General features: G+C 45.9%; 1 protein-coding gene across 1 annotated transcript in view; it reads right to left on the reverse strand.

Moving 5' to 3' along the window:
* Positions 1 to 27533, reverse strand: part of AMBRA1 (autophagy and beclin 1 regulator 1) — a 256562-nt gene that overhangs the window by 161324 nt on the left and 67705 nt on the right. Inside the window, exons 8-9 of the mRNA XM_006157846.3 lie at positions 26544 to 26804; positions 25351 to 26387 (exon numbers count right to left, since the gene is read on the reverse strand). Of these exons, the coding sequence (XP_006157908.1) occupies positions 25351 to 26387; positions 26544 to 26804 (1298 nt within the window). The remainder of the gene's footprint in view (positions 1 to 25350; positions 26388 to 26543; positions 26805 to 27533) is intronic.

The raw sequence follows: 27533 nt of genomic DNA on the forward strand, positions 1-27533 counted from the left end.
TGAGAAATTATAAATCGGGCAGACTGCAATGGCTGGGGCCTTTTGAGCTACTCTTTCTCTGCCTGTTCAGGCCCACTCCTACCTCTCAGGAGTGCAATTAATAAACTGCGGGTCTTTTTACAAACAAAAAAAAAAAAAAAAAAAAAAAAAGAAAGAAAGAAAGAAACAATGCTGGGCTTCTGGGAAGATACAAGATTGGAGATGTTTAAAGGGGAAAGAAAACAAAGATTTTTTAATTTAAATTTTCAAAGGGTTACATTTTCAGCCCAGCCTGCGGGTACAAGGGGATAGGGTCAGTAGTGAACTGAACTGCACTTCTAGAAGCCACACCCACCAGCTTGAATCCCTTGCTGTCTGCCGGAACAAGCAGGGTAGGTGCACGCACATCCACGTGGCCTAAGGGAAGGGCACCACAGCAGAACAAAACCCTGTCAAGGGGGCTGCTGTCTCCATCTCCTTTCCCCCTTATTGTGCATGCACATGCTTGCTATCACAAATTTTTTTAAAAAATAATTTTAAGGGTTACTTTCACTTTATCCTTTCTTTTTTTATTTTTTTAAGAGAGATTTTTGCTATAGGGTATGTACACTCGCCAGAGACAGAAAGAGAGAAATTACCCCCTCAAAGGGGATGGCCATGCCGCAATCCCTTCTTCTCCATTCTCCTCTCAGGATTTTGGACACACGTGCACACATGCCCCGTGTGAATTTCAAGCCACAGGGTCTGGGACTCCCGCAATCAGCCATGTAGAAGTCCAGTACCTTAACTATGCCACCTGCTAGCCCCGAGGGTTACATTTTCAAAAAGAAGTTAAGAAAACAATCCCAGTTGTAATAGCATCAAAGAGATGGTTGGTGCAGTGGTAAAACGAGACATTCTGCGAGGCTGGCCCACCTGGGGAGACTCCTGTCTCATATCCAGAGATCTCTGAGTCCACCAGGCACACATATGCCTGTGCTATGACACTGGCTGAAGCTGGGGTGGATCCCAGTGTCAAAGATCCTGCCGTGGGTGCTGCCTCTCTGTCTTTCATCTCTCACTCACAGAATAAATAAGTGATAATAAAATACTTAGGAATAAATGTAACCAAGAAGCTGAAAGGTTACTACACAAAAAACTACAAAACAGGGGCAGCAGGTGGTGTGGAGGTTGGAGCAGCAAGATCCCACATGGCTGACTTCACAGTTTAAGTCTGAGACCCAGAGGCCTGGGAGACACACAAGGCATGTATGTATACATGCCCAAATCCCCAAGAGAAGAATAAAGAAGGCCATCTTCACTTAGGGGTGGGGGGCTGATTTCTCACTTTACCTCTCTCTTTAGCAAGTACTCACAAAACATTGACAAAAATAATTTTAAAAGACAGTAACAAATGAAAAGACATCCCATGTTCATTGACTGGAAGACTTAATATTGTTAAAATGTTCATTCTGCCCATATCAATCTACAGATGCAACTGTAATTCCTATCTAAATCCTAATGGCAGAAATCAAAAATACCATACTAGGGGGCCAGCAGGTGGCATAGTGGCTAAGGCACTGAACTCCCACATGGTCGACCATGGTTCGAGTCCCAGATCAAGCAGCTTAAAACTGACCCCAAGTCCTGAGAGTAGGAGGAGGGGGAAGGGATTGCAGCATGCCCATTCCCCCTGATTTCTTGCTGTTTCTCTGGTAAACACATGAGTGCTCTATGGCAAAACTCTCTCTCAAAACAAAAACAAAAACAGAAACAAACAAAACAAAACAAGACAAAAAACAACTAAAATTCATATAGAATCTCAGGCCAGCAAGTAGTGTGGAGGTTAAGGCACAGGACCTTACATGGCCAAATGTACAGTTTGAGTCCCAGACACGGTGGCTTAGAAATCATGCTGGGCGTGTGTGTGCATGTCCAAAATCTCAAGAGGAAAATGGAGGAGAGGGCACTGTGGCCTGGCCATTCTCCTTTGAGGGTGAATTCTCATTTTTTTTTTTCCTCTCTTTCTGTCAAGTACACGCACCTATAGCAAAATTTAAAAAAAAAAGAAAAAAGAAAAAAAGAAAAGAAAAAGTATATAGTATCTTTTTTAAAGAATTACTTAATTTTATTTATTGTTGTTATTATTTCTTAATTTGACCAGAGACAGAAAGGGAAAGTGAGAAAGCAAGCTGCCAGGTCCAGTATTCAAACTGTGCTTGGCCACGTAGAAATCCAGTGCCTCAACCACCACACCAAGTCCTACAACTCGATTAAAAAAAAAAAAAAAAAGGAAAAGAAATAACCATATTAAACAATGGCCCAAAAACCTGAACACACATAACTTCAAAGACATACGAATGGACAACGAGCGTATGAAAAGATGCTCGACATCCCTCATCGTCAGAGAAATGCATGTGAAACTGTAATGACGGAGCCAGCCCATGGTGGGACAGCTGAGGTGGCCGGATTCCACATGGCCTCCTACGTAGTCCAGGTCTCTGATACAGCAGCTTGAGAAACACGTCAGGCACCTGTCCGCACATGTCCAGACTCCTGACAGGATGGAGATACGGAGAAGGGACTGTGGCGTGCCCATTCCCCAAAGTGGGTGCTTTCTCACTTCCTCTCTCTGGTGAGTACACACATCCTCCAGCAAAATTAACACACACAATTATTTATCACTTCGCGCCCTTTGGAATGGCCACTATCTATAAAACAGAAAATACGTCAGACTTACTCTAACCTAGTGATTAAGGGAGTCAAATCTCACATACCTAACTACAGTTCAAACCCTGACACCCCCCGCCCCCGGCTTGAAAAACACACTGGGCACGTGTCTTTGCATGTTCAAAATCTTCAGAATGGAGAACGGACTGGGACATAACTATATCCCACTAGGGCGTTCTCCCTCTCTCTCATGAGCCCAAGTGCCCTCTGCAAAAAAAAAAAAAAAAGAAGAAGAAATCGAGTGTTGAAAAAGATGTGAGGCTAGAATCCTTGTCACTGTTAGTGACATTTTAAAATGGTTCAGCCACTATAAAAAGCGATATGGAGTTTCCTTAGACAATTAATAATAAAACCACAATATGATCCAACAGTTCCACTTCTTGGTATACAGGATGACTATCCCTTATTTTAAATGCTTCAGACCAAAGTGTTTCAGATTTCAGACTTTTTTCAGTTTTTTTTTTATCTTTTCATACATAACACATATACGTATTAGCATACATATAATGAAATATCTTGGGAATAGAACCCAAATCTAAACACAAAAATCATTTATATTTCATTTCCGCCTCATGCACATAGGCTAAAGGCAATTTTGTATAGTTTTTTTTATACTATAGTATTTTGACTGCAACCCACTATGTGAGGTCAGCTGTGAAATTTTCTACTTGTGGTATAGTGTCAACACTCAAAAGTTTCAGATTTGGTAACAATTCAGATTTTGCATTTTCTTTTCTTTTTTTAAGAGAGATTTTTGCTATAGGGTGCGTGAGCTCGTCAGAGAGATAGAGGGAGACAGAGAGACAGAAAGCAAGAAATCACACACACACACACACACACACACACCCCGGGGGGGAATGGTCACACCACAAACTTTTCTCCTCCACTCTCCTCTTGGGATTTTAGGCACAAACACACATGTTCCTGGTGTGAATTTTAAGCTGCCAGGTCTGGGACTTGAACTGCGGTCTCTGGGACTTGAACTGCGGTCAATTATGGGGGACTCCAGCGACTTTTTTTCTTATTAGTTTTTTTTTTTTTTTTTTGAGAGGTTTCTGCTACAGGGCGTGTGCGCTCGCTAGAAAGACAGAGAGACAGAAAGCAAGAAATCCCCTCCTGGGGGGATGGCCACACCGCAATCCCTTCTCCTCTTTTCTCCTCTTGGGACCTTGGGCACATACGCACACGCCCAGTGTGAGTTTAAGCCACCGGGTCCAGGACTCGAACCATGCTCAACCACATGCAGCCCAGCAACATAGCCATTATGCCAACTGCTGGTTCCCCTAATTAGGATTTTCTAATTAGGGATACTCAACCTATATATTCAGAAGAATTGAACACAGGATCTCAAGGAGCCATTTGCATATCCACGTTCATTGCAGCATTATGCACAATAGCCAAACAGCCTAGAAGTTCAAGGATGGAGGGACAGAAAAAAAACAAAGTGTGGCATACATAGAGAATATTATTCAGCCTTTAAAAAGGCGGCGATTCTTACACATGCTACAACATGGATGAATTCTGAAGACATTAAACTAAGTGAAATAACCCAATCATAAAATGACAAATAATGGGCTGGTTCCGTGGCTTCGTAGGTGAAGTCAACTGGACCCCGCATGGCTGTGAGAGTGGAGTCCCAGACCTGCAGCATGAGAAACAAACCAGACACAAGGGCGTGTGCCTACGAGAAGGAGCAAATGAAGAGAGGGACTGCAGGGCAGCCATTCCCCATGGGTGGGATGCTCTCTCTTCTTCCTCTCTCCCTGTTTCTCTCTCTCTCTCTCTGGGAATCACATATACTCTCTTGCAAAAAAGGAAGACAAATACTGCCCAGTACACTTGTGAAAGGTACCTAATGTAATCAAATCCACCAAAACAGAAAGTGGAAGGACGGCTGCCAGGAGCCTGGGGAGGCAGGAACAAGGAGCTGTAGAACAGGTGCTGTGCTTCGGTGAGGCGAGATGAAGCAGCTCTGGTCCTCTACTGTGCAACGGTGCCACAGTTAACAAAACTGCTCACAGGTAAGTCTGCTGTGTGTTTTTATCATACACACAAACAGAAAAGGAGGGGGACTTACATCTCACGGAAGAGAAGAAAGAAGAAAAGCCATCTTGCTGAGGTGAAGAAACCTAAGGGGAGAGAGGGGGCAGAAGCAGAAGCACCTGGGACACCGATGTGAACAGGTGTAGTGGAAGGAAAGAGGAAGAGGGAGAGCTGCACACACATGCATTCCCTCTGATGCTGCAGGGGAAGGGGCACAGTGTTAACCAGCTGTGATTCTCTTTCTATGACGAGGTCATATTTGTGCCTTTGATTCCTTTATTATTACAATGCTTTACTACAGCTCTAACTTGATTTTAATTTCCTGGCAAGTGACATCTAAGGCCTTTTCATCGAAATCCACTCCTTCTTCCAAGGTGCTCTCCTCACAGGAAGAAGTACAGGCATTCTCCTCTAAGATTTTACATCTGTTTCCACAGTCCAAGAGGTTGCTCTCCTACCACACAATCTGACATAACTGAGATCTGCTCACTAAAATTGAGCCTCATCCAACAAATAAGCTTGGAACTCCCACTTCCTCCTTTGCAAACAGGGGGAATTTGTTCATTGATGCTATTAAAAAATCAGGCAGCATCTCAGGTGAGGGGGCTGTCAGCATGTCAGCCTACAGTTAGCAGGGGAGCCCCGTGGGCGAATGAGGCAGAATGGGTGAGGTGGAGAGGATACTACCATGTCCAGTGCTTCCCCCTGGTGGAGATGAGTGGTAGGGCCCTCAGGAAATCCTTACCTACTCTTAACCATCAACACATTGTGCTTGAGTTAATGCAATGGTCACTACACACTACACAAAACAGGATTTAAGTAGAAACGTGATGTCAGCCTAATGAAGACCAGGCACCGAGACAGTCCATGCCTTGCCTAACGAGGCAACAAATCAACCCCTGCTGATAGTCATGAAGTGGGAATGCAAGCCCCTGTTGCCAGATCTTCTAATATGTTCAAGAGAACAGAAATCTAGATTGATGTAGAAAAAGCCGAAATGTTTAGCAACACTGTGAGGGTCAAATATACCTGAGAACTGTTTTGCAATCTCTGGGTTAATGTAACAGGCCCACTTACTGACCTGAAATTTGCTCAGGCAAACATGTTGTCGGAATGCGTCCAGAAAGGAGTAGAAATGAGATGTACTAGGTCCTGCATCCCCTCTTCCTATAAATATGTAAGCAACCTAGGAAGAGGAGGGGACGCTACCCTCACAGTTACAATAGCTGGGGCCAATTACAATAAGCAAAGTATATTATGCAAACAGAACCCCATACACCTGGCACTATTGTCTTAGAAAAACCTCCAACGCACCCTCCAGAGCACCACTCTGAACAGATACAGCCAAGAAGGGGACCTGAAAGGGGAAGAATAAGCGCGTGGGAAATCGCTCCCAATGTACATGCAGCACACATATAGATTTCACTGTAGTCCCCCTAGTGCTACAACACCCTGAGCTGACAGAAGCGATTACATCTCTTCATGTTTTGCTATGTATACAAAGCACACAGCCGCTCTACACCATTCAGCCGCAGAGAAAGGGATGATGAGGGATAATTTAGATCAGCCTAACAGGTGCTAATTTGACCTGCATGGGGGGAAGGGCTGTCTGTCAAGCACACTGCCTGGAGGACTAGGCTCATACCCTCCCAGGCAGGGTGAGCTTCACAAGACAGCCAGAAGCTGGAGAAACCTGATTCAGGGCAGACGGCACAAGAAACTAATTCTTCAAGCACTTATGCCTGCTCTTAACCATCAAAGAATCCCACAAGAACCAACACTTACAGTATCTAGCCATAGTACAGAGAGAGAGAGTAAGAACAAGTGAGGAGTCCCCTACCTACCTCTTACAGGTCCTCCCTCACTGTCATAGCGCCTTCTACTACTCAAACATCCAGCTCTTTTCTGAATCACGTTCATATAGAGCAGAGATTGGCCAACTGCAGCCTGTAAGCCAAATCTGGCCTGCTGCCTGTTTGTGCACAGCCCACGAGCTAAGAATGATTTTTATATTTTTAAGTGGTTAAGAAACATCAAAAGAATTTTTCATGACACGTGAAAATTATTTGAAAATCAAATTTGTTTCCATAAATATTTATCTACTCTCTTCGTTTACATATTATCTATGGCTGCTTTCAAGCTACAATATCAAGGTTGAGTAGTTGCAACAGGACCATATGACCTACAGAGCCTGAAATATTTAGTATCTGGCCCTTTATGGGAAAAGGTTAGGACCCCTGACATAGAGGGTAGAGCAGGGGTAGCACTTCAAATTCAAAAAGGCTCAAAGACACAATGACCTAATTAAGCAGGCCCTCCGCAAGGGTGAGAACGATGAACAGCAAGGTTCTTCCCTTCCACCCTAACCTCTCCACATGTGGCTGATGGCGGAAATGGGTGGTTTGGCCAGTCCTTCGGACAAGTCAGATTTTTTTTCTTTTAAGGCTTGTAGTTTTTTTTTTACCATAGGATGTGTGCAGTTGCTGGAAAGAGACAAAGAGAAACAGAGAAAGGGAAAGCGAGAAATCACCCCCCGCCCCCGCCCCGGGGGAAAGCCACACTGCAATCCCTGCCCTCCCATGTTCCTCTCAGGATTTTGACACACACTCATGCCTGGCATGATTTTCAAGATACAGAGTCCAAGGCTCAAACCACAGAGGGCCATTTGGGAGTCCAGTACCTTGACCACCACACTGCCTGCTAGCGCCAAGTCAAATCATCTTAAGTTCTACCGCCTTCGGAGGAAGAGCAAGGCGCCTAAGCGCTCTCAATTATTTAGCAAGACACCGAAGATTAAATGGCCCGGAGTCAGTATGTGAGTGGATGTCAGAAATGCACAGGCTGCGTTGCCCACAGGATGGTGTTGGAGAGGAAAAGGATACAAACACCTCCAGGCGGCAGACATTTAGAATTAATAAAACAACTTGTTCTCATCTCGAGGAGGAGGAGGTCCCTGAAAACCCAGTGGTAGAAGAACTTACTATGGAGAAATTAAAGACATTATGTGAGGGCAGAAAAAAAGAAACTAGGAGTTCTAGTCCATGAAGTTATGTTCAGTAAAATAAGATACAAAATATTTCAACATCTTTAACTACTTGTAATGAGTAAAACATAAGTGGCATTTACTATTTTATGGGGGGAGGGAGAGGTTTTTGCTATAGGGCGCATGTGCTCATCACAAAGAGACAGAGACAGGGAGACAGAAAGCGAGAAATCACCCCCTGGGGGGATGGCCACGCTGCAATCCCTTCTCCTCCATTCTCCTCTCAGGATCTTGGGCACGCACACACACACACACACAGCCTGAGTTTAAGCCACAGAGTCTGGGAGTTGAACCAAGGCCGGCTACATGGGAGTCCAGCGACATAGCCATTATGCTAACTGCTAGTCCTGACTTTCATTTTCTATTAACAGTGTTCATATGCTTTGGTCCTAGCAATTCTACCTCTATACTTTCATCCTCTAGAAGATACAAATTCTTTTTTTTTTTTTTTTGGAGAGGTTTTTGCTATGGGGCACATGCACTTGCCAGAAAGACAGAGAGAGACAGAGAGACAGAAAGAGAGAAATCCGCCCGGGGGGATGGCCACGCCACAATCCCATTCTCCTCTCGGGATCCTGGGCACGCATGCACACGCACCCGGCATGAGTTTTTTAAGACACCAGGTCCGGGGCTCGAACCGCAGTCGACTACATGGGAGTCTAGCGACATAGCCATTACGCTAACTGCTGGTCCCAAGAAGATAAAAATTCTACCATAATGTGAAAAAGACACAGGGCCAGTGGCAGTACAGCAGAGGTGCAATGCTCTGTGATGCTGCGGCCACGGGGAGGGTCCTGGGTCCATACCCTAAGGTCTCCCTGTACACACACTCACGAACCTGATTGGTTGAGACCAGGGGCAGATGGACTGTGGCATAAAGAACCCATTGAGGGTGCCCCTCCTCTTTCTCTCTCAGGGAAAAAAAAAAAAAAGTCAGCCAGGGGCATGGTAGTTAAGGTGGCTGGATCTCCACATGGCTGACTGTCTGGTTCAAGTTCTAGACTCAGCTGCCTGAGAAATACGCCAGCCACATGTACTTGCATCCCCAGAATCCTGAAAGGAGAGGGAAATGGAGAAACAGGAATTGTGGCATGACCATTTCCCATGGGTAGTACTTCCTCACTTTTCTCCTCTTGCTCTTCCTCCAGCAAATGCATATATCCTCTGCAAATTAAGAAGAAAAAAAAAAAAAAGGAAAAGAAAAGAAAGAACAGAAAAAAAGGAACAGAAATTATCCAAGTTCTATCAACAGGAAACTGGTTAAACTATTTATGGTGCGTCCAATTGATGGAAAACTGTGCTGTTATTTAAAAAACAAAAACAAAAAAACAATACCAACATGGAAAAACATCCATGATATGTAAGTGATATATGTAAATGGTAGAAGAGTAGATTTGGTTTGATATCTCTTTTACAAATCAAGAGAAAAACTGTGGTTTGGTTTAGTTTGAATCTTGCCAAAGGGTGCATTTGCTTGCCAGAGAGACAGAGACAGAAAGCACTCCCTATTGGGCATGTTCACATTGAAATCTTCTCTCTCCCATTCTCTACCTGTAGGGATTTTGGCACCTGCCGTGTTCTTCAAACTGCTAAGGCCAGGATCCAAACACGGTCAGCACTGGGGCCGGCAGGGAGCATGTGGCTAAGGTGCTGGACTCCCACACATGGCTCGCTCAAGTTCTGGACCCAGCTGCTTGCAAATCATGCCAGGAATGTGTATGCATACCAACATCCAAAGAAGGGATTGCGGCACATCCCTTCCTTGGGGTGTGATCTCTCACTTTCTCTCTGTCTGTCTGTTTCTGGGGAGTGCACACAAGTGCTGGCATCCTATGGCAAAAACCTTAAAAAAAAAAAAAAGGTCAGCACTTAGGATCCAGTTCTGCTCATCACTAAAGACAGCCAAGGCCTTCCTTATTCTGACAGTCAGTGACTCCTACCTCTTGATTTTCACCACAAAAAACCATGTCTCAAGATACAGACGAACGTGCGAGTGTGAGCTGGCCTAACTGTAACACTCTACTCGGTAGAGCCTCCCCATCCACACTCCCAGCAGACCTGTTTACAGGGGGACCCTGTAACCCACCAGACCAGGCCACTCTCACGACGGCTTCCCAAATCATTCGAGGAAAAGGGAAAATCCTGTAAGTGGCTTAAAGGTCCTGCATTGCCTCAGCCCCATCACCTCTCCAACTCCCCCTGCGACACCCTCCCCTGCTGTGGTCCTACTACACCAGCTGACATGCCAGGAACCTCAGCGGGTTGGCCTTTACCTGCTGTCTGGAATGCCCCTGACCCCAGTGCCAACAGGAACTGTACTTCTTCGAGGACTCTGACCCAATGTGACCTCACCAAACTTGCACTAATGTCCCTATTTCAAAGTGCAAACTCCTAGGCAAGCACCTCTACATTTCTTTTCCTTTATTCATGACAGAGTGCACACATGAGGGGATAGAGGGAGGAGCAGCCTCCGCTGGTCTGGTCACGCCGTGATCCCCTTCCTCCAGCCCATCACATCCGGGACACTCACACACGTGCCCAGCAAGTTTCATATAACCTCGGTGGCCATGTGGGATCTGGGCTCTCTTGAGTAATACTTTTCTGCTGTGCCGCCGAACTAGCCCACCCTCTACATTTTTATACATTTCTCTCTCTCTTCATAGAACTTGTCACCCTCTGGCATGCTAGATGTTTTGTGTGTTTACTGTCTCTCTCCCGTTAGATGGACTTAGCCTTTTTTGGGACCAGCAGACGGCGTAATGGCTATGTGGCTGGACTCCCACGTAGTAAACTGCAGTTTGAGTCCCAGACCCGGTGACTTAAACTCCCACTAGGCACGTGTGTGCATGACCAAGATCCCGAGAGGAGAATAGAGAAGGGACTGTGGCGTGGCTATCCCCCCTGGGGAGTGACTTCTTGCTTTCTGTCTCTCTCTTTCTGGCGAGTGCATGTGCCCTATAGCAAAAATCTCTCCAAAGAAGGACTTAGCCTTTTGGCCAGAACTGCCATCTTCCAATAATTCACCAAAATGACAAACACAAAGGAAAAGAGGAGAGGCACCCAATACGTGTTCCCTAAGCCTTTTAGAAAATATGGAGTCAACATAGAGTTGGTCTTTTGACAATATACATGCGAATCTACAAGAAAGGTGATACTGTAGACATCAAGGGAATGGGTACTATTCAAAAAGGAATGCCCCACAAATGTTACCATGGCAAAACTGGAAGAGTCTACAATGTTCCCAGCATGCTGTTGGCATTGTTGTGAAGAAACAAGGGCAAAATTCTTGCTAAGAGAATGAATGTGCATATTGAGCATATTAAGCATTCTAAAAACAGAGATAGCTTCCTAAAACATGTGAATGAAAACGACCAGAAAAAGAAGGACACCAAAGAGAAAGGGACCTGGATTCAACTGAAGTACCAGCCAGCTTCAGCCAGAGAAGCACACTTTGTGAGAATCAATGGAAAGGAGCCTAAGCTTCTGGAACCTAGTCCCTGTGAATTCACATGATGGGTGTTAAAAATAAACTCTAGGGACCAGCAGGTGGTGTAGTAGTTAAGGTGCTGGACATTCCCACATGGCTGACCACAGTTCAAGTCCTGGATCTGGTGGCTTGCCTTCTCTCTACTTCTTCCTCTCTCTATCTCTCTGATCAAATTAAAATGAATGAATGAATGAATGAATGAATAAATAAATAAATAAATAAATAAATAAACTCTAGACTATTGGGGCTGGCAGGTGGCATGGCAATTAAAGGCACTGGACTCCCATGTGGTTGACTGAGGTTTGAGTCCCAAACCTGGTGCCTTGCTTTGTCACTCTCTCCCGTCAGCCCCCAGTCAAATTGAAAAATAATAATAAAGTGGGCCAGCAGGTGGCATGGTGTTTAAGGGCTCTAGACTGCTACATGACTGACCATGGTTCGAGTCCTGGACCTGGAGGCTTGCTTTCTCACTTTCCCTTTCTCTCTCTGTCCCTCTCGGGTCAAATGAAAATAATAAATAAAGTTAAATAAAATAATTTTTTAAAAAAATGTTAATAAAATAATTGTTTTAAAATAATAATAATAAAAGGGACCAGTAGGTGGTGTAATGACTACATCACTGGACTACCATGTAGTCGACTGTGATTCAAGTCCCAGACCCGGTGGCTGGCTTAAACTCACGCTGGGCATGTGTGTGTGTGCCCAAGATCCCAAGAAGAGAATGGAGGAGAAAGGATTGCGGCATTGCCATCCCCCCTGGGGGGTGATTTCTCGCTTTCTGTCTCTCTGTCCCTCTCTGTCTTTCCGGTTAGCACACGTGCCCTCTGGAGGTGCGTGTGCATGCGTGCCCAAGATCTCGAGAGGAAAATGGAGGAGAAGGGATTGTGGCGTGACCATCCCCCCGGGGGGTGATTTCTTGCTTTCTGTCTCTCTCTGTCTTTCTGGCAAGTACACATGCCCTATAGCAAAAACCTCTCCAAAAAGAGCAAAAACCTCTCCACGTAGTCGACTGCGGTTCGAGTCCCGGACCTGGCGGCTTAAACTCATGCCAGGCGCATGTGCGTGCGTGCCCAAGATCCCGAGAGGAGAATGGAGGAGAAGGGATTGTGGCGTGACCATCCCCCTGGGGGGTGATTTCTCGCTTTCTGTCTCTCTCTGTCTTTCTGGCAAGTACACATGCCCTATACAAAAACCTCTCCACGTAGTCGACTGCGGTTCGAGTCCCGGACCTGGCGGCTTAAACTCATGCCAGGCGCATGTGCGTGCGTGCCCAAGATCCCGAGAGGAGAATGGAGGAGAAGGGATTGTGGCGTGACCATCCCCCTGGGGGGTGATTTCTCGCTTTCTGTCTCTCTCTGTCTTTCTGGCAAGTACACATGCCCTATAGCAAAAACCTCTCCAAAAAGAAAAAAAATGAAATTAAAATAAACTCTAGACTATTAAAAAAAAGAGAGAGAAAGACCTAACGCTGGTAGTGCCTTTAGGAGCCTGCAGGGGCACAGTGATTAAGGCTGAATTCCCACAAGGCCTATCTTAGTTTGAGTCCTAGACCTGGCGGCTTGAAAGTCATTCTGGGCACATGTGTTTGCATGCATGCCCAAAATCCCAGGAGGAGAATGGAAGAGGAGGAAATGAGGCATGGCCATCACACCAGGGAATAATTTCTCACTCACTCACTCTCTGTCTCTGGCAAGCACATATGCCCCATAGCAGGAGAAAAAAAAAGGCCTGGTACATAGTAGGTGTTTAGTAATTATCTGCTAACCGAACCAGTGAATCAATCAACAGCGCAATTATTTTACAAGCCCAATTTTCAAGGTTATCATCAGAGCCAAACTCACACGCAAGGCAGCCCTCGCACACACTCCTCAACCCCTCTAAGGCCTGCCCCTCCACTTCCTTTACTTCTCACCTCCTGAGCTGCTTCATCCCTCCACAGGCTTTGTCTCCTTTTAGATTTCTCAAGTCCTACTCCTCTTTCCCCAGAAAGAACAAGTCATGATTTATCAACACCACAAAAGAAATTCTCTCAGTTGAAGAGGCTTGCCCATTCTTTATCCTTAAATGCCAAACTTCTGGGGCAGCCGGTGGGGTGGTGGTTAAAGCACTGAACTCCCACATGGTCAACTGCAGTTTGAGTCCTAGACCTAGCAGTTTGCTTTCTCACCTTCCCTTTCTCTTTCTCTGTCTACCTCTGGTTAAATTTTTTAAAAATATAATAATAACAAATAAACTTAAATAAATAAATTGTCATTTTTTAAAAATAGAACAAGTTAAAATAATTTAAAAAAAAAACTACTTCTGGGTCAGAGAACTCAAGTTATGAAAGGTTTAGTATAACTTGAATACCAAAGATGACAATTCCACCAATTTTTATTTTAGGGACAACTATTTGCACCCTAAATAATTAAAGGTAAAGCAAAATGTCCTCTTAAAATAAGGATTCTGTCCCCACAAGCGGAAATAAGTAAATAAAATAATCTCAAAACTAAAAAGGCTTCAATCTCGTGAATGATGCTCTGACACCAAAACAAAAACAAAAATAGTGAGAGTACACACGTTCCCGAAACCTGAGTGCCCCACTTCTACGGCAATGCAGTGAAAGTCTTCCACAGAAATGAAATGCTAAAAGCAAAAAGTACCAATTTTTATATTTTATTTGCATTATCGACATCTAATTTGGACTACATAATAAGACCAAATATATCTACATTAAAACTGCAGAAGAATCCTTTTTAAAAGAGGTATTTAATTTTATTATTATTTTTTAAATTTGCTATAGGGCATATGCACTCACCAGAAAGAAACAGAGAAAGAGACAAAGTGACGGTACCACTGTCGGCCATGGGAGCCCAGCGCCTGACCACACCGTCTGGAGGCCCCAACTTTCAGGGCCAGCAGGTGGCATGGCAGTTAGGGCACTGGACTCCCTCATGGCTGACCGTGGCTAGAGTCCCAGAACTGGTGGCTTGCTTTCTTGCTTTCTCTCTTTCTCTCTCTCTCTGTCTGTCTCATTGTCTCTCTCTGATGAGCACAAATAAAATTAAGTACATATTTTATTTTAAAAGGAGAGAAAATATCAACAGCATGACAGGCAAAGACATCGTGCTGACATACCAAGGCAAAGACCAACAAAACAGTCAAGCTGTAAGTGATACCAATGCTCTCAAGGAAGATGCAGGTCCTGAGTCATCAGTGAGGAGCCAAAACAAAGGACAGCTGAGCAGGTGCCACAGCAGTGCCACAGCCTTCAGGACCGCCAACTCAGGAGTCAGGAACACGGCGCAACAGTGAGACCTCAGAGGGACAAGCAGAAGGTGTGTCTACATACAACTCTTTTGTTTTGTTTTGTTTTTTGTTTGTTTGTTTGTTTGTATTGAGAGTTTTTTGCTACAGAGTGCGTGCGCTCGCCAGAGACAGAGAGAGACATAGAGACAGAAAGCAAGAAATCACCCCCCGGGGGGATGGCCACGCCACAATCCCTTCTCCTCCATTCTCTCGGGATCATTGGCACGCGCACACACACATGCCCGGCGTGAGTTTAAGCCACCAGGCCCGAGGCTCGAACCGCAGTCGACTACGTGGGAGTCCAGCGACATAGCCATTACGCTAACTAACTGCTGGTCCCTACATACAACTCTTAAGAAATGCCACTTCTTTCACATATCGAGTACTCAAGGAGCCGATGGCTCTTTGGAAGACTAAAGGATGTGATATAATAATGGATCTTTTCTATTTACTAAAAAGGCCAAGAAAGATTCTTTTACTGCATACTAAATTATGGGTCATACAATTCATATTACCTTTATTCAACTCTACCAACATTTACTGAGCATCCAGGTGGCATGCTGGGTGTGGTGGGGATGCAGACCCAGTCACTGCCCGTGGGGAGCTCACTGACAGAAAGATAAACAATTTTCGGTATGGGTGGTATTATAAAGAGCTATCTAGCAGCAAAGAAGAGAAATGATTATATGGATGCAGTCAGAAGGTTTCCCAAAGGAAAAGATGTCAGCTTCGCTACATTTGGAATAATAGAGTACACTCTCACAAAGAAACCAGGAAGGATTTTAGACATACAGGCTTTTAGCTTCTTTCTAAGGAAGATGTGGACACAGGTGCTACGGTGCCCCAGTCAGCCCGCTCTTGCTCCTGACTCACCACTGCTCACTCTTGCCCAGGAATAAGTTAGGAAGCCAGGCCGCAGCCGTGGCTTTTAAAGATGGGGGAAAGAGGGACCTGCAGGCAGCGTAGTGGTTACATTGCAGAACTCCACATGGCCAACCGTGGTTCAAGTCCTGGACCCAGTGGTTGGAAATTCATGCAAGGCACATGTGCGTGCGTGCCCAATATCCTAGGAGGAGAATGAAAAAGGGTTGAAGAGCGGCCACCCTCCCTCAGGGGTTATTTCTCACTTTCCCTCTCACTGTCTCTCTCTCTCAGCAAGCGCACGTGCACGAAGGCAAAAACCTCTGCATAAATCAATAGATAGGGGAAGAGAACTCACGGAACCAGAGGAGGTGATTCACTGAATCAGAATTACTGTAACCAGCCGCAGGTAAAACCCCTGGAGAGGGTGTGTACTCACTTGATCGAGGGTGCAAAGGAAAACAATCTCAAGATGAAAGAGAAGACACGGAACCAGAGGTGGTGATTCACTGAATCAGAATTACTGTAACCAGCCGCAGGTAAAACCCCTGGAGAGGGTGTGTACTCACTTGATCGAGGGTGCAAAGGAAAACAATCTCAAGATGAAAGAATCCATTCAGATGCCCACCAAGACTCTGAGAATCGTTATAAGAAAAACACCTTGTGGAGAAAGGTCTAAGGTATGGGATCATTTCCAGGTGAGAATCCACAAGTGACTTATTGATTTTCATAGTTCTCCTGAGATTGTTAAACTGATTACTTCCATCCGTATTGAGCCAGGAGTTGAAGCCAAAGTCACCACTGCAGATGCTTAAGCCAATTATTTTATTTAATTTTTTTTAGAAAGAGAGATTTTTGCTATAGGGCATTTATGCTCACCAGAGAGAGACTGGAAGTGAGAAATCAACCCCCCCCAGGGGGGATGGTCATGCCCCCATTCTCCTCTTGGGATTCTGGGCACACGCCCACGCCCAGTGTGAGTTTTAAGCTGCCAGGTTCAGGACTCAAAAACCATCGTTGACTCCATGGGAATCCAGCGACATAACCATTACACCATCTGCTGGTCCCAAGTCAATTACTTTAATAACTTGATTATCAGTTTTTAAAAAGAAAATAAGCCCTTTAGGGACCAGCAGTTAGCGTAATGGCTATGTCGCTGGACTCCCACGTAGTCGACCGCGGTTCAAGTCCCGGACCTGGTGGCTTAACCTCATGCCGTGTGTGTGTGCATGCGTGCCTGCCCAAGATCCCGAGAGGAGAATGGAGGAGAAGGGATTGCGGCGTAGCCATCCCCCCGGGGGGGGGGGTGATTTCTCGCTTTCTATCCCTCTGTCTCTGTCTGTCCGGTGAGCGTATGCGCCCTATAGCAAAAACCTCTCCAAAAATAAAAAATAAGCCCTTTAGACCCAGTTAGGTCCACGGTAGAGAAAAACTATTAACGCTGGACCCCTCTCTTCATTGGTCAGGCCGAGAAGACTGCTCTGTCCTTATTTCTAGGTCACCTGCTCCCTCTTGTGCACTTACGATGAGCCCTGCAGACATGCCCACTTACTTCCCTCCCTCAGTGATGTCTGGGTGAAGGCTCCCTAGGGTACCCCCGTGTGACAACAGCTGAGGGATCAGATAAGTTCAACGGCCCAAGAAGCCTCACGAGGCTTAAGACTGTTCCAAACTCCAAAGCAATTCCTTCACAAAAGTCCTAAAAGCTGTGAAATCTCCAACGATGGCATCATCTAACCTCAGGTTTTCTGGGCCAAATTTATGCTATGGCCATCAAAGTACCTCCCAGTCTTCATCAACCATAGGGATAACTAAAGATCAAAAGAGATATCAGTCCCCCCGCTTTTTTTAATTGTCCAAGGACATATCACCAGAGAGACAGAAAGTGAGGAAGAGAGACAGAGAGCCACCCAGCGGGGTGTGGTCACACCATACTCCCTTCTCCATTTCTCCAACCTGTCAGGATGTGGGGCCTGCATGCACACATCCTGAGTGTGTTTTATTTTATTTTTTTTGGAGAGGTTTTCGCTATAGGGCGCGTGCGCTCGCCAGACAGACAGAGACAGACAGAGAGACAGAAAGCAAGAAATCACCCCCCAGGGAGGATGGTCACGCCGCAATCCCTTCTCCTCCATTCTCCTCTCGGGATCTTGGGCATGCACGCACATGCGCCCGGCGTGAGTTTTAAGCCACCGGGTCCGGGACACGAACCGCGGTTGACTACGTGGGAGTCCAGCGACATAGCCATTACACTAACTGCAGGTTCCCCCTGAATGTGTTTTTTAAGCTGCCGGGACTGGGATTCAAACCACAGTTGGTCATGTGGGATCTAGCTACCTTAACCACCGGCTTTTCAGCCAATCCCTAAAGACATGAGTTCTTAAAATACACTTAATATTCCAGACACAACGCTTGGTACCTTCCTACCCACCTGAAGAAGGACTACAGAACAGTTTAGTCAAGAGAAATTCAAACTGATTTTGATCTACCACCTGTAATGATTTTAACAGTGAACATCCCAAATGGGATCACTTTATAAAGACTAATCAATACAGTTCTTGAGGCAAATAACTAAAACAGTATCTCTCCTAGAAACTTTGTGTTGGTTACATTCGTACACAGAAACAATAACTAAAAATTATCGGATCTCCAATTTATTACAGTGGACTAAAATGCTCCCTCAATTATCTACACGAACAACAGAATTTTTGGTGGGAAAAAACTGCTATATAAAAGCACTAATTTCAGGACCAGCCAGTTAGCATAACAGCTATGTCTCTGGACTCCCATGAAGTCGACGGCAGTTTGAGTCCCAGAACCAGTGGCTTAAACTCACATCAGGCACGTGTGCATGCGTGCCCAAGGTCCCGAGATGAAAATGGAGAAGGAAGGGATTGTGGCATGGCCATCCCCCTTGGGGGATGATTTCTCGCTTTCTGTCTCTCTGCCTCTGTCTGTCTTCCTGGCGAGTGCACGTACCTATAGTAAAACCTCTCCAAAAAAAGAAAAGAAAGAAAAAGAAGAAGAAGAAAAAATAAAGCACTGATTTCAAATGAAGTAGAGGAAAAGGTGCCCTCTTCAGAATCCAGGAGTTCAAATCTCACCTTTAAAGTGGCTGTACAAGTGCCTCTTGGAAAAGTAATTTCCTCTTGCTAAATCTAAGTTTTCTTTTATTTAAAGAAAAAAAAACCAAAAAAACAAAAAAAAAGACCAGACGAGGCTACCTCCTTTTAGGATGCCACTTCAATGATTTTCTTGTTCCTAGCACCACCTTGTAAAGGCTAAGGGACTCCTACCGCAAGGAGCCGCAGCAAGCCGCTGTTTTGCTGAATCCTGGGCTCTCAGACATGAAAAGTTCCTTCTAATGAAGCGAAGGGCTTATCATGGTTTAAGCTCTAGCCAGACTACCCAGAAAGCTCTCTCTCCACTGCCTACAGGCAGAAGGAGACAAATGTAGTAGTGGTTATTGTCACTTGGCAGCAGAGAAGAATGCTGAAATACAGTGTGCCTAACACTCTCAAAATTAGCAATCGCTGCTAATGATCCCAGCAGCACCAAGGATCAAAACATACCTCTTAGCCAATCTCCCACTACAAGGGTGAAGAACAAAACCCTCTCAAGTATAATCGCCTTTTGTGAACTCCAATCACTTAGTAACAACAGTCACCTACAAATATGGACTTTATGTTAAGATCCAACCTCATACAAACAGTAGGGACATCTTTTTCTCCCTGCTATCCTGACTTAGCAGCAGCAGCACCAGCAGCCCAACAGTGACACCTGCTGGAGAAACAGAAGCAAGAGCTGGATCATCAGCTATAGACTGCCAGCCTCTGTAGAAAACAGGAGAGGTGGGTCAGTACCTGTTTGTATTAGTGATTTACAACAACACAGTCATCTGATTTACGAGGCAGAGGGGACCCCTCTTTAACCTATGTGTACTTACATCCTAAAGCTCATTTAAAAATGATTCCAAAATAATGTAACTACTACTATTTTGCAGTAAGAACTCTGGTTACTTGTATTTTTTAAAAGAATTATTTTATTTAACTTTATCTATTTATTCATTTCATATATAATTTGACCACAGAGGGACAGAGCGAGAGTGAGCGAGTGAGAAAGCAAGCCACCAGGCCTGAGACTCTAATGGCATTGGCCTTAACCACCATGCCACCTGCTGGCCCTGTATTTTTTCTTTGGAAAAAAAAAAAAAAAAGGAGCACAAATATAAATTGATCATAATAAAATAAGAAGGGACTTCATTTCCTATAATATACACCTCCCTGCCCCAGGCTTTTGCTGAAGGGGCATGTGCTCACTAGAGACACAGAGAGAGGAAAAGTGAGAAATAACCCCCAGGGAGGATGGCTCCTCCTCGTAGGACTTTGGGCACGCATACACTCTTGCTCAGCATAATTCTCAAGTCACTGGGTCCGGAACTCGAAACGTGGTCAGTTATCCAGCGCCGTAAAACACCACACCACCTGCTGGCCTCGTCTACAATATACATTTTTGTGTGCTCGAACTTAAACTACAACACATGTACTCCTTTTTATCAAAAGAAAAAAGTAAACAAGATTTTTAAAGATATTTACTATTATTTATACTATAATAATTTATTACTATAATTTGACCAGTGAGAGACAGAGAGAGAAAGAAAAGGAAAAGTGAGAAAGCAAGTCACCAGGTCAGCACCCTCCATCACCCTAACCATCACACCACCTGCCAGCTCCAATCAATGAGGTTTTCAAAGTATTTTTAATTGATCCTTACTGGTTTATGGGCTTCCATGGCTTACTTTATTAAGAATGACTATTGGGGGACCATCAGTTAGCATAATGGCTATGTCGCTGGACTCCCATGTAGTTGACCACGGTTCGCGTCCCAGACCTGGTGGCTTAAAAACTCACGCCAGGTGCATGTGCGAGTCCAAAAGATCCCGAGAGGAGAATGCAGGAGAAGGGATTGCAACATGGCCATCCCCCCTGGGGGGTGATTTCTCGCTTTCTGTCTCTCTGTCTCTCTCTGTCTGGCGAGCACACGCGCCCTACAGCAACAAAAAAAATCAAAAAAGAATGACTATTGGGGCCAGCAGGTGGCATGATGGTTAAGGGTGCTGAACTCCCATGTGGCTGACCGAAGTTTGAGTCCGGACCTGGAGGCTTGCTTTCTCTCTCTCTCTCTCTCTCTCTCTCTCTCTTTCACTCACTCACTCACTCACTCACTCACTCTGTCCCTCTCTGGTCAAATTAAAAAATAAGTAAATAAAGTTAAATAATTATTTAAGAAAAAAAGAATGACCATTAATATTTTAGGTGTGCAATGTGGTAGCCACATGTTGCTATTTATATTTAAATCAATTAAAAATTTCAAAATTAAATGCAGTTCCTCAGGTCATACCAGCAGTATTTGCTCTGTTCAATACCCACGTGTGGCCAGGAGCTACACAGGACAGCAGACCCAGCACGTTCCCATCACTGCAGAGAACTATGAGAGAACACTGCTCTAGAGAAACACGCTGAAATACTTACAGATAAAAGTATACGGAGTCTGGGTGGGGAAACAGAGGGAGGTAGGATGGAAGAAGCCAGGCCAACCACTAGTTTTTTAAAGCCAAGTAGAAGACAGGTATACAGGACTTCATTAATTAAGCTTTACTCTTTATTTTTGTATATGTTTGAACATTTGATTTCCATACTAAAAAGTTTTTTAAAAAGAAAAATCGGTAAAAGTGGTTGACTTAAAAAATGAGGTTATAGAGCCAGTAGGTCATGGTGGTTAAAGTGCTGGACTCCCACGTGGCTGACCACAGCTCAAGTCCTGGACCTAGCAGCTTGAAAATCATGCCAGGTGTGTGTGCCTGTGCACCCAAAGTCCCCAGAGGAGAATGGAGGAGGAGGGCTTGTGGCATGGCCATCCCCCTCATGGGGAAGGATTTCTCACTTTCCCTCTGTCTGTCTCTCTACAGCAAGTGCATACACCCTAATAGCAAAAAGTCTTTAAAAAAAAAAAAAAAAAAAGAGGCTATCAGGAGGGCCAGGCAGTGGTGCAAAGTAATGTAACTGGACCCATGTGGGAAAGGTCCTGAGTCCGAGTCCCACCACCTCACTGGGCATGCCAAGTGCATGTTTGCCTATGATCCAGGATGGTCGAGACTGGGGTGTTTGATCATAGTTTGAAGACCCTGTTGGGGTCCCTGTCTCTCCCTCTCGGTCTCTCATTCTCTCTCTCACACATGGAAGAAATAAATTGATAAAAATTCTAAAAACTTTTAATGAGGGCCAATAGGTGGCATAGATGTTAAAGCAGCTGGATCCACACGCCCAAATCAGCGGTTCACATCCTGGACCCTGCAGTTTGAAAATCACACTGGGCAGGGGCCGGCAGATGGCGTGGTGATTAAGGGTGCTGGACTTCCACATGGCCAACCGTGGTTTGAGTCTTAGACCTGGAGGCTTGCTCACTCTCTCTCTCTCTCTCTCTCTCCTCTCTCTCTCTCTCTCTCTTTCTCACTCTGTTTCTCTCTGGTCAAATGAAAATAAATAAATAAAGTTAAATAAAATAATTCTAAAAAAAAAGAAAGAAAGAAAGAAAGAAAGAAAGAAAGAAAATCACACTGGGCGAGTGTGTGTGTTTACCCAAAATCCCAAGAAAGGATTACAGCATGGCCATTTCCCCCTACCGGGGAGGTGGGGTAATTTCTGACTTTTTCTCTCTGGCCGGTGGACAAATATTATAGCAAAAAAGTAAAAAGAGGTTATAGGGCCCAGCCACAATGGCACAAGCTAGGGCACTGCTGCATGAAGTTGGGGCTACATGGGAGGCCAAGGTTTAGTTGCCAACCCAACCTCAACGGGCTGGTACATGTGCCTATAATCCCACCTACCTGGGATGCTGGAGCAGGAGGATCACATATCTCGCTCCAAACAACCCTTTCTCCCTCTTTCTCTCATTAAAATAATAATAATAATAATAATAATAAAATAATAAATCAGTCTGTGATGTGGGGATTAAGGCAGCTGGATCCCACATGGCTGACTGCAATGGTGTGAGTCCAGGACCAGGCAGCATGAAATATACACTGGACATGTATGCATGCATGCATGCCCAAAATCCCCATAGGAGGGAGAAATGGAGAAGGGACTGCAGCATGACCATGCTCTATGGGAAGCGGGAGCTTTCTCACTTATCTTTCTCTTGCCCTTTGGTCAATTTTTTTAAATAACAAAGAAAAATAAATTAGGTTATCATATTAAAGGTTATACTTCTGGGGGCCAGCAGGTGGCAGGGTGGTAAAAGGCACTGGATTCCCACATGACTGACCACAGCTGGAGACCTGGACCTGGCAGGACTGCTTTCTTGCTTTCCTTTTCTCTCTCTCTCTCTCTCTCTGGTCAAATTAAAAAATAATAATAATAATAAATGGAATTAAATAAATCTCTTTAAAAGATGGAAAACAAGAAGAAAAAAAGGATTATACCATTAATGGCAGCTCAGGTAAGATATATCTTGAATCATGCAGATTAGAATTCAAATCCTTACTCACAGATCTGCAACGTGACCCTTAACAAAAACTTGACTACTCTGAGACTTAGTCCTCAACTGTAAAATGAAAAATACAGACCAGCAGATGGCGTGACGGTTATGTCACTGGACTCCCATGTAGTCAACGGCAGTTCAAGTCCTAGACCTGGAGACTTAAAACTCGCGCTAGGCACAAGTGATCTCTCCAAGATCCGGAGAGGAGAGTGGAGGAGAAAGGATTGCAGTGTGGCCATCCTCCCGGTGGGTGATTTCCCACTTTATGTCTCTCCACCAAATGCACATGCCTTATAGCAAAAAAACTCTCAAAAAAAGAAAAGAAAAAAGATAGGAAATACAATGCCTGCTTGCAGAGTTGTTCTGGAAACCAGAAATAATTATTTCAAAGCAAGAATGCAATACCTAACACACAGTAGGCCCACAGTACAGCAGTGTTTGTTTAGAGCACTTGGCTACGATGCAGAATAGTAACTCGCGTAGAGGTACTGTCAGAGCAGGAAGGATAAAGACTGACCAGAAGGCTGCTGTGCTAGGGAGGCAGGAACTGCCAAGCTCCCGAGTACTGACAGAGAAGTCCTTTCGTGGCTGCCTCTCGTAACCTCTGCAGTGCCTACTACACAGCAGGTGCTGCGCTGACTGCATGCTCACCTCTCACGACAAGGAGGAACCACCCGAGGCTCAGGGAAAATATTCCCAAACTGGGAATCCAGGAGCTGTTCATCCAGAACTGGTCTTACTCACAAGAGCCTCTATTTGTCTACTTTCACCTCTAGCCGAGTCTCCCTGTTTCCCACACGAGCCCTTAGTACCTGCCAGCTGTCCTGCAAACACCAGAGACCTTCTAGCCTTGGTATGTGTTGTTCTCTAGAATAAAAAGGGCAGGGCTTGCCAGGGCCAGCAGGTGGCATGGTGGTTAAGGTGCTGGACTATCAAATGGCCGACCGAGTCCTGAACCTGGTGGCTTGAACAGCACTCCAGGTGTGTGAGTGCATGCCTAGAAACCCAGCAGGAGAATGGAGAAGTGGGGACTGCAGCACGGCCATCCCCCCTGGTGGGAGGAGGGGGATGATCTCTCACTTTCTCTGGCAAGTACACACACCCTTAAAAACAAAACCTTTGGGGGGAAGACTTGCCCTCTTCTTTCCTTCCCATCTTTCATGACTTGATGTTGTAAACCCTTCCTTGAAGATACTTCCTTTCTCTAAAATTAGACTACATTTCGTCTCGGGAGCACACCACTGTGTGTCTGATCATCTACACTTCTGATAAATCCATGTCGGTTTGCCTCCACAGGGAACACTGTATCGTCCAGGAGGCCGAGATCACTCATTGCACTTTTTGTGTCTTCCCTAGTGCCTGGCACAGTGCTGGAAACTGTAACCATTCAACCAATACTTATTGACTGAGGGGCTGTCTAAAGCATCTTCCCAAAATAACAAGTACATTATGTGCACAATCCATATTCCCACCCTTGTTAGAAGCTTATGTCAAGAGAAATTTCAGTTGCTTCAACAGAGGCTGTAATGCAGAGCAATATGCTGTTTGGATCCAACAGGCATATTCTGGGAGTTGGTGATTACGCTAGATTTGACCTTTACAAAATTGCAGAAAGGAGTCCCTAATAAATCAAGATAGATGCGCACACAGCCATACATGGAACATGTGGTGGGCGATCGGTTTACACCCACTCCAGTTCTTCTACAGAAGAGTTGGCTGGGATGCCAATTTGAGCAGGGAGAGGGTTTCTTTCCATGAAATTCTTCCCAGCCCCAAGGTGAATGTCCACCTGGAAGATCCACTCAAAAAATCTTAACAACTAATGTGCTTCCCCACAACATGTATCCATAAAAAAAAGGTGATCTTTGACATATAAATACACACACACACACAATTTCTTCTTTTCCCTTTGTCAAGCTGCAGTGTTCCAAAAGCTACAGGTTGAGAGGTGAACACCGCTGTCCAAAGCAATACGATCCAAGTGGCCTGTACTGGGCAGGAATATTGTATACTACTTACTCCTAGGCATCCTGGACTATTACCTTGTCTCACAGGAACTAGACTTACACATACCATCCTTCAAAAATGCCAAAAGAGAGGCTAAGAAAGTCAACAGGTTCTGCGTCCCATGCCTCTCTCACCTGCCGCATGCCCTCCTCTCAAGGCCAAAGTCAGAGCCTCGGGTTTAGCCGGAAATAGAGCTGGCACAATCAGCTGACTCACACGCAGGCCCTATCCTATCTCTGCCATCACAGCGAGATTTTCCAAGATGCAGCAGGGAGATAGGAACCAAATGCGTGGGTCCCAGACACTCCAGATACAGCCACATCTACAGGGCTGAAGGGAGAGATACAGGAGAAAAGCATGGGGTGCAGGAGAGCACAAGAAAGCTGCTGCTCACCTCCTGAGTGAGTCTTCCTCGGAACTTTCCTCAGGCATGTCTTGATGTAAGGCCTCCTGTGATACAGTTCCAGATCTGCTGGACTGGGTGTAAATTCTTTCCCAGTGGCCTGTCTCCTGATTAAAGGCCACCCCCACAGTCCTCTCCTCCTGCGGACTAGCGGAGCTGCTCAACTCCAGCCTGCTGGAGCTAGGTGTCTGGCCCTCAGTCCGCTCAAGAGGTGGCAACTGGCTGCCACTTGACGGCATGCCCTCGAAGGTACTGGGGACCTGCCAGGAGGAGCTGGCCTCGCCAGAGGAGTAGTTAGATGTGGTTCGTTCCCAGCGCAAGGTATCATTGTTGAAGGTCAGGAGATTGTGGCAAGCACGGCAGCGATTCAGGTGGCCACGGGACAGGTTGGAGTTGTTCTCGCTGCTGTGTGGGGTGGGCTGGTGGGAAGGGCCTGGCCTCTCAGATTCAATGTTATTGTTGAGCATCTCCTGGGCCTGCTGGGTCTGGGGTGCTTCCCCACTCAGGCTCTGATCCAGCTCCTGAAGCCGGTCATACTCCAGAAAGAAGCGTCTCAAGTCACACTGAAGCTCGTGGCGAATGCTGCCTGAGTTATTCTGGCTGGAGGCATTCCCCCCTTCTGACTCAGTCGCCAACCCAGATGCCGGAAAGCCCCTGCCTTCTGTGGCTGAGGTGTAGACAGATGCCTGAGAGCCACCTTCCTGCTGTCTCAGCACAGACAGCAGGCTCACCGAAGAGGCACTGGTCCTGGGCGGGGGCATGGCCTCCGCCTCAGAGCGGGCATTCAGGCTGAGGACTGTCCGGGTCCACTCAGAGCCTGTCAGTCCAGGAGCTATTTCTCGGTGATACCGAGATGGGTGGCTAGACAGAGGGCCTCCCAGAGAGCGCCGGGTGGGGCCCAGGCTGAGGTTGCGGAGCGTGTTGCCGGCAGTGCTGCTCTGGACTGTGCTGAAGGCAGACGGCCGGTTCAAGAGGCCCTGGTCCTGCTGCGCTGACGAGGCCTGCTCCGGGGGGTGGAAGGGCTCGGTCTGTACAAAAGAAAAGGAAGGGGTAGTAGCCCTGGCAGAAGCAGGGGGGACACTGTCCTGGTGTGGCAAGAGGGAAGGAACACGAGTGCCAGAGCAGCGGCTGCAAAGGCACAGGATCCCAAGGTGCTGGCAGCACTCGGCTGTGGGGTAACTGACCCGCTGTCGGAGCCTGATGTACGCGGAAGTCCTGGGGCGCTCCGTGGAGGGCTGAGGGGGAGGCGGTGGGGGTGAGGGGGTGGCAGAATCTTGCACTGTGCTTTGCTCTCCCACCTGGATGCCAGAGGAACGAGAGGACAGCATGTGCAGGAAATTGTGGAGGAGAGGCGTCCGGCGGACTGGCTGTGATTGCAGGAGGGCACGCTGACGGTAGTGGGGTAATTCTGTTCCATCTATGGGGATCTCTGGTTCGTCATCGCCCTGCAACGTGGACCAGCAGGAGGCAGGGGGCAGAGCAAGGCAGTTAGGCAGAAGGTTCAAGCAAATCAGGAAAAACTAACTACTGATCATCAGCCAAGATAAACAACCTTCACAAATAGGCAGCAACTCTCCACCCCTGAACCCCTGAGAAACAACTGGCTTCAGACTGAGAAACATCATCTGGTATTCAATTATTTACTTTCAATTAGCAGCGTATCTGAATGAGTACAGCTGGCGAACCGATTCTCTTACAAAAGGTATCTCCATGCAATGGAGGCAGTGCAGTAAGGGGAGGCAAAATGTCAACCAGCCAGTGACAAGCTGTCCAACACTGCTTCATCGCGACAAGGGTTACTTTTAATGAGGTGATCGATCACTTGAGGGTTTCAGAACTGACATGCCTGTCAAGATGATGGCTGAATATATAGTCTGAAATTAGTTTTAAATTTTGTCTGAAATAAATACTTGGGTGTTGAAAATTAAAATCCAATATAATCAGAATTAGAATACTAGCTTAGAAAATAATCCACAGTTTGGATGGAGTTGGAACTGGTGGATTTCTTTCTTTTTTTTTTTTTTTTGAGAGATTTTCACTGTAGGGCGCGTGCACTCGCCAGACCGACAGAGAGAGACATAGAGACAGAAAGCGAGAAATCACCCCCCAGGGGGGATGGTCACGCCACAATCCCTTCTCCTCCATTCTCCTCTCGGGATCTTGGGCACGCACGC

The sequence above is a fragment of the Tupaia chinensis genome, unplaced genomic scaffold, assembly GCF_000334495.1.
Source record: "Tupaia chinensis unplaced genomic scaffold, TupChi_1.0 Scaffold000561_1, whole genome shotgun sequence".
NCBI classification, from domain to species: Eukaryota; Metazoa; Chordata; class Mammalia; order Scandentia; family Tupaiidae; genus Tupaia; species Tupaia belangeri.